At 41.3% G+C, this 6,770-nt stretch overlaps 1 protein-coding gene across 1 annotated transcript in view; it reads left to right on the forward strand.

Annotated features, from left to right (window-relative positions):
• LOC101856400 (major egg antigen) overlaps positions 1 to 6,770 on the forward strand; it is a 17,524-nt gene that overhangs the window by 984 nt on the left and 9,770 nt on the right. The window contains exons 2-3 of the mRNA XM_005112973.3: positions 1,066 to 1,340; positions 6,356 to 6,559. Of these exons, the coding sequence (XP_005113030.1) occupies positions 1,233 to 1,340; positions 6,356 to 6,559 (312 nt within the window). The 5' untranslated portion in view covers positions 1,066 to 1,232. The remainder of the gene's footprint in view (positions 1 to 1,065; positions 1,341 to 6,355; positions 6,560 to 6,770) is intronic.

Genomic DNA, 6,770 nt, shown 5'->3' on the forward strand with positions numbered 1-6,770 from the left:
GGGGGGTGGGGGTGGGGGTGACATTTGAGGGGAAAATGTTTGTTATGCCTTTAAGAACTTCAATTTGTATGACCTGCTTGTCAATCCATTTGTTTAATTCATTTGTAACGATGCCGATTGAATACGTGTACTAGGTTACAATATAATTCACAGTGACGAGATTTATTTTTACCAGCATTGATTGCTGTAGACACTGTATTGAAAGGGTCTTCTCGAAGAGGTAATATTACTCCAGAGACCTATATTCACGGTGATATTTGCTGACGTTTAAGTTTTTATGACCGTGCTCAAAATCTCCGCAGTCGTTCAAGAGATTTTTACACTTTTTATTACCCCCATTAATTCGAGAAAGCTCAAACAAACCAACAAGAGTGTGGGTGGTTGGCGGTGCTCTGGTGTGGTTTGCTTCTTCTCTCCTATCAAACGTCTATCTTCTTTATCTCCCCCTCCTTTCGTGTTTATTACTCTCTTGTAACACCTCTAATCTTCGGCTCTTATATGACCGTATTGTTTTGCAAGTGCCGTCGTAAAACTCTTACTAAAACTAAAACTAAACCAAGAGTACTTATGAACTTCAAAGCAAATCCTTGTAAATAGTTTCACAGAAATGAGGGATATAGAAAGGGAAGGGGTAGTATTTTTTTCACTAAATCGATACCAACTGTCTCGTCGTTGATAAAGACCGCTGCAAAGGATTATTTTCCCTAAATGTAGGCTAGATCTATGTGTGGGATTAATGATTTTATTCCTCAGTTCAGACGTTGGCAGCTGTGAAATTCAGCCTCCCGTTTTTTATTTACTACCTAGTCCTAATCCTTTCTCTCGTTATGTCTGTGGTTAGTTAAAGTACACGTATTATTTCTCGTAGCACACTTTATTATCTCGCGAAATTGAAGTTCAAATCCGACACTCATGTGTGAATTAATCTATAGTCATTGTTTCTTCGAATTCTTAGGTGTAGATGTGTTATTATCCTTTTGGAATGTTCATTGTTTATGAAGATACGGCTTATAAAAAAAAGTAGATCTAACATGGTTTTTTGGTTTTTTCTTTTTTCCCTTGAAGACTTACCTTGTGAAACGGATCCAGTTGTGAATGAACTTTCTCTTCTTCGTTGGGAGTTCAATGAGAATCATCGAAGGAACTTTGGATTTCTGTGATTACGAGGAATAATAGAATAATAGACTGTCGACGAGTGCACGGAATCTTGGGATACACACCTACGTTTCAAGATGGCGACGCGTTATATTTCGGAGATCCACGTGCCCATCAAGAAGGACGACATGAGCTTCCAAGACCGCCAGATCAAACAGTGGGGCGAGATGGAGACACGCATGCAGGTGAGAGAACATTGCTTTTTGCATAGTTTGTTGGTCTGATTATTTTTTTACCCATAAGAAAACAATGATATTGCATTATTTAAAAAAGACAGATCATGATAAGAAATAATACCCTCTTCTATCAGTGGACTGCATATCTCTGTATTTATTATTGCTTTACTTACTTTTTCTTTTTCATCCTCTGTTGCTGTAAGCGTATAGGGGATATGCAGTTTGCTATGGTAGGCCTTGACTACCTCAATCCATCTTCTGCATGGCTTAGATCTACCTTGGCAAGGAGACATTCGTAACAGGTGGCCAAGCCATCAAATTTTATTCTCTGTTTTTATGTGAAATGCAGGCAGAACTTTGTGCCAACAGTCGCTCTTACTTTTTCATGTCTTTGCTTGTTTATTCTTGTTAGGTTGAAGGTTGTGCGGTTGTGCTTGCTTTCGTGTGTTTTACTTAATGTCCAGGTCTCGCACTGGTAGCGTAATATGGCATTGTAATATTACTAAAAATATTGAAGTGATAAGCTGTCTCTCTTTGTCCGTGGAGATATTTGAATGGCATAGGTTCAGGTGACGATGTTGGCTTTTTTAGTTAATTAAGTAGAGAAAGCAAGTAGCTTAAGTGCATAGTGATCATAACAACCCAGATATGTTTTTTTTAGAGCAATGGAGCCCAATGTCGATTGTTAACAAACACACAGCAGTGCAGTCCGGCGACTTTGAGATTCCGATATTTGGCTAGGGAGGAGACACAAGAAGTCTTACGAAATTTTCAAGTTACCTGAACTGATATGTAGCAGCAGACATTTTTTTTAAAATGTAGGTGTTTTTATGCCCACATCCCCACAGTTTAGATGATTTAGGTGGTGGGTTTCCGACGCTTTTTTTTTGGTGGTCAAATCTACCTGCCAGGGTCAACCCGAGCTCAGAGGGATACAAGGTCTCAGCAGAAAGACCGAGAAATTCGATAGAAATGTTCCCCCCACTCGGGAATCGACCTCCTGTGTGTGATAGTGAAGAGCCTAGCCGCTACTCCAAAGACGCCGGTTTACCGGTCAGTCCTGATAGCTTACAAGAGAAATGGAAACAGTCTGTGCTGTAATAATAACTCTCTTCCACGTAGCTCGAAGAGGACGTGAGCTTGGTTTCCAAGTGGAAATTCATGTGAATGATTGCTGTTGAAACTGTTTAAGACGGCCATCCATTGCCGAGGGGAAAGTTGCCGTCTTTGACAAGTGCCTTTCTTACTCAGTGGCATTGCAAGTTTTTTTTAAGATACTAAATTGAGGAAATAAGAAGTGGCAGTTTGTGCAGGTGATTGTCTTATATAGGTGGTCGTTGGAGCAGGTTCGTCTGTATCTCCGTCTGTTGGTTGGGATGTTGAATCACATGAAGCCCGACTTGGCAAGGGGCAGGTATGGTCAAAACAGCCCCCATCTTCTAAATAATGTCAATGGCGTCGACGGGAGTGTAAAATGCTTAGATTTCTTCTTTTTAAAGATTCGAGTCAAGGTCGGTCATATAATCTTCCGGCATTCGTATCATCATTACTACTCACTCTCGTGACAACAGTAATGGTTTTGTTTACGGGTGAGCAACTGGGGGCCCGCGGGTACCAACCCGGCAAGCCAAGACAGTCAGTGTGGTCCTCGCTTACCGTTCTTATTAAACTTAAACTCAATACACATTCGATTACATACGATTGCACTTTGACGGTGATTGGTCCTAACCGGTGTCTGTGGTGTAACGGTCAGGCGCTTAGTTGTCGCATACAGGAAACCTGAGTTCAATTCCCGTATGTGGAGAAATTTTTATGGTGTATTTCGGTCTTTCTACTCGGATGTTTTATCCCTCTCAGCACCGGGATTGGCCCTGACAGGCAGGGTCGGAAGCCCGCCTCCTAAATCATCTAAATTGAGTCTATAGGGGGGGGGTAAACAGAAAACTACGTTTAATTTTGAATATTGTTTTAATTTTCCTATTCTTCATTGTTTCTCCAATGTTCGAAAGTGGCCCGCTAGTACAAAAATATTGCACAGTCCTGGTCTAGTTATTTCGACATGTCTCCTCAAGCTCTGAGTCACTCAGGAATCTGCTGGGCTAGCACTGTAGGCTGTGCGCAGTGCTCTCCTCCCACTCCATGGGCTGACTGAGCCGGTTCGATTTATTAGTGCGGTCGTGGTGGTGGTGGTGGTGGTGGTGGTGGTTACGCTTAGCTTTTTGTTATGCTGCTTTTATTGTGATTGACGTTGTTTTGGGGGTTAGATTTGTTGTGGGTGGTGGTGGTTGTGATGATGATGATGATGATGATGACGATGCTGATGTTGTTGTCGTTTCTGCTCTGAAATAAGTGAAATAAAATCTAATTTTTAATGATTCCCCAAGAGAAATTCGGTTTTCGATAGTGTATTCAAAATACGTAACATAACAATAATTCCTCAACATAATACGATATTCAGTATCACGCCAATAGGAACAACCGTACCCACAAGCCAACGCTGGAGGCTACTAACTGCACGGGGATTTAATTGTTAGCTAAGGTTAACGTGTTGAGCGTTCAACGTGGCCATCGACATACTTTCAATCATTTAGGAGGCGGGCTTCTCGCCCCAGACTTCGAGACATGCAATACCTCAACAGAAAAACCGAAATACTCAATAAAAGTTATGTTTTTCTTTTCTCCCATAGAAAGAAATCGAACTCAGGTCTTCTGCTTGCGACGGCGAAATGCCTGACCGCTAGACCACTAACGATGGAGACCTTTCGAAGACATCCTTTTAATTTGTGTTTGGCGCATTTCTTATTTCACATTGACATATTTATAAGACTTAGGCTATGGGGACACAGAGTGCATACTGTTAGCTCAGTTGACATCTTACTGGGTTTACGTATCAGAGTAAACGAACACGTTCTGGATGGTGGAGGAGAATTATTTTTTGCGTATATCGTTTAGGTAATGTATAACTTTAAACATGCTTAATAGATTTTGCGGGAGTGGACGATAATTGAAGGTCCAGACTCCTAAAGAACGTTATTATGTGTATTATTTTTTCTATATTTTTCTCTCTTTTTTGGGTGGTGAGGAGGATAAGATTTAAAACCCGTGGGCGACTATACACATACTCTCTCTCTCTCTCTCTCTCTCTCTCTCTCTCTCTCTCTCTCTCTCTCTCATTCACTCAAACAAAACACACAAACATAATACACTCTCTATTACTCACGCAAATACATCGTTATTCGACAAAGTTTAAAATCGCTCTATTACTGAGCACTAAAAAAAAATCATAACTTCGTTAATCAAACGGATTTCTCAATAGTTCTGTTTCTTTTTTATATCCAAAAAAGGCATTCACAACACATCTGCAATGAAATTATATACAAAATACAAATTCGTTTTTCTGTTTTGTGTACGATGCATCGGAAATGTGCTGCAACATTACCTTTGGACCACTGATCGGACAGTTGTGTCCACTCCGTAGAGAGAGAGAGAGAGAGAGAGAGAGAGAGAGAGAGAGAGAGAGAGAGAGAGAGAGAGAGAGAGAGAGCGCGTAGGGGAGAGAGAGGGGGGGAGAGAGCGTAGGGGAGAGAGATATATATATTTAGATGGGAAGAGAGAGAGAGAGAGAGAGTTAATTTTTTTTACTGTTCTGCTGTCATTCCTTACGCTCTTTACAGCGTTCTCCGTCTAGGAATACCCTGTCGTCTTAGTCTTACTAATTGTTCTATAGGCTGGGTGTCATGACACAGACACTCTCGTGAGCCAATGTAAGGGGTAGGCTGACCTGGCTGGTTCCTGATTGGGAAACCACGTATTGATAGGTCTAAGAGTTCTTTTGCTTGAAAGTGAATGGAGGCGGGGTGTCTACTTGTTTGTGTAGAGAATTAATTTTGTTTGGATTCGTTTAGTGAAGTCGTTTTTATCTGCGAAAAAAAAAAGTAAATCGATTTAACAAATAAAAGAGGGAAAAAATGAACGTACAATACACAAAAGTAACAGGTTTGAGGAAATTAAGATCAAAAGACCAAAATAAAAGACATATTATGAATGTGTTAATTTAAATAAATGTAAATCAAACAAACAAATCAGTACTGTTCACAAAATGCTGGAAATTCCCAAATCGATAGTGTCGGGTTTTGCCTTCTACAAAAAGAGCTATAAGTAAGATTGGCACTCTGCATTATAAACTGCTTAATTAAGTTAAAAAATAGTTATAAGTGTCTGGTAGAGCTTCTCTTTCTCGTGACAAAGGATTTTGAGTTCCCTGTCTCCGGACTATTGTTGCTGAATTGTTGTTGTTGTTGTTGTTGTTGTTGTTGTTGTTGTTGTTGTTTTGTTGTTGTTTTGTTTAGTTACTGATTAGAGAAAAAAGTCTATAGGGATGGCGGCGAAATGGAAGTATACAAAAGATCAGTTTATCATAGTAACTCCCCCCCCCCCGAAAAAACCTTCACATGGCGGTGGTATAAATAGGCCAGCGTCACAGCAACCGGGACGCAACTCCTCCGCTATTTGGGTTCGTCTCGTACACGATAGCCTATCAGGCTTAAATCTTTCTTCGTTCATACGTAGTCTCCCGTGCAACTCCTTTCGAGTCTCGACCTGACAATGGAGCGTCAAAACTAGAAACAAAACTGGCGGTCAAACATGCATCTAGTTGGTGTCTCCTTTCTTACAATAGTTTAAAACCGTAGTACGCGCACGACGTCGTGGCTATCCTTATGTTGGCCTCACTAGAAGAAGATATCCCGATTGCCTGTAGTTTAAGGCCTACCAAGTAAGTTCCGAGTGGAGACCTCAATGGACCTCCGAAATACCACAATGTGAGGCTCGTTTTCGGAACGACTTCATTTTTTTTCAAGAACCGTGGTACGTGACTAATTCCTAAAAAGAAAAAGAAAAAGATGAATAAATAAACTGATATTAGGATTTAAAAAATAAACATAAAGTTGAGAAAAAAATGTGTACATGTATTAGGCTATTCATATTTTTCTCACCTGTGCTGATTCTTTATTTTTAATCCGCAGGAGCGACGGAAGTTATGGGAAGACGAGTTCGATCGAATGCGCCGGGACTTCTTCACCTTGAAGCCCGCGGAGAAATCCCCTCAGGCCTTGGCCTCCATCAACCTAGACACCGGCATGAAGAGCATGTTTGAGGCGGACGCCGACGGGGTTCAAAGGTTCAAGGTCAGGTTCGAGGTCAGCGAGTTCCAGCCCGAGGAAATACAAGTAAGTGTTCCAGTGACGTCAGCATCCTCTTGGCTTGTGGTGACGTGGAAGAGCTGTGAAAACAATTTATTCCGTATACCACGTTTTTAAAACCCACCTCCTCCCCTCCCCTTTCCCCACTCCTGCACCGTTTCCTATACCCGCGCCACCATCGCTCCGCTTTTAATTTCCAACTTACTGCTCGCCATGTGCACTTTTACATTCGCCCCTC

Source organism: Aplysia californica, unplaced genomic scaffold (assembly GCF_000002075.1).
Source record: "Aplysia californica isolate F4 #8 unplaced genomic scaffold, AplCal3.0 scaffold01516, whole genome shotgun sequence".
Lineage (NCBI taxonomy): Eukaryota > Metazoa > Mollusca > Gastropoda > Aplysiida > Aplysiidae > Aplysia > Aplysia californica.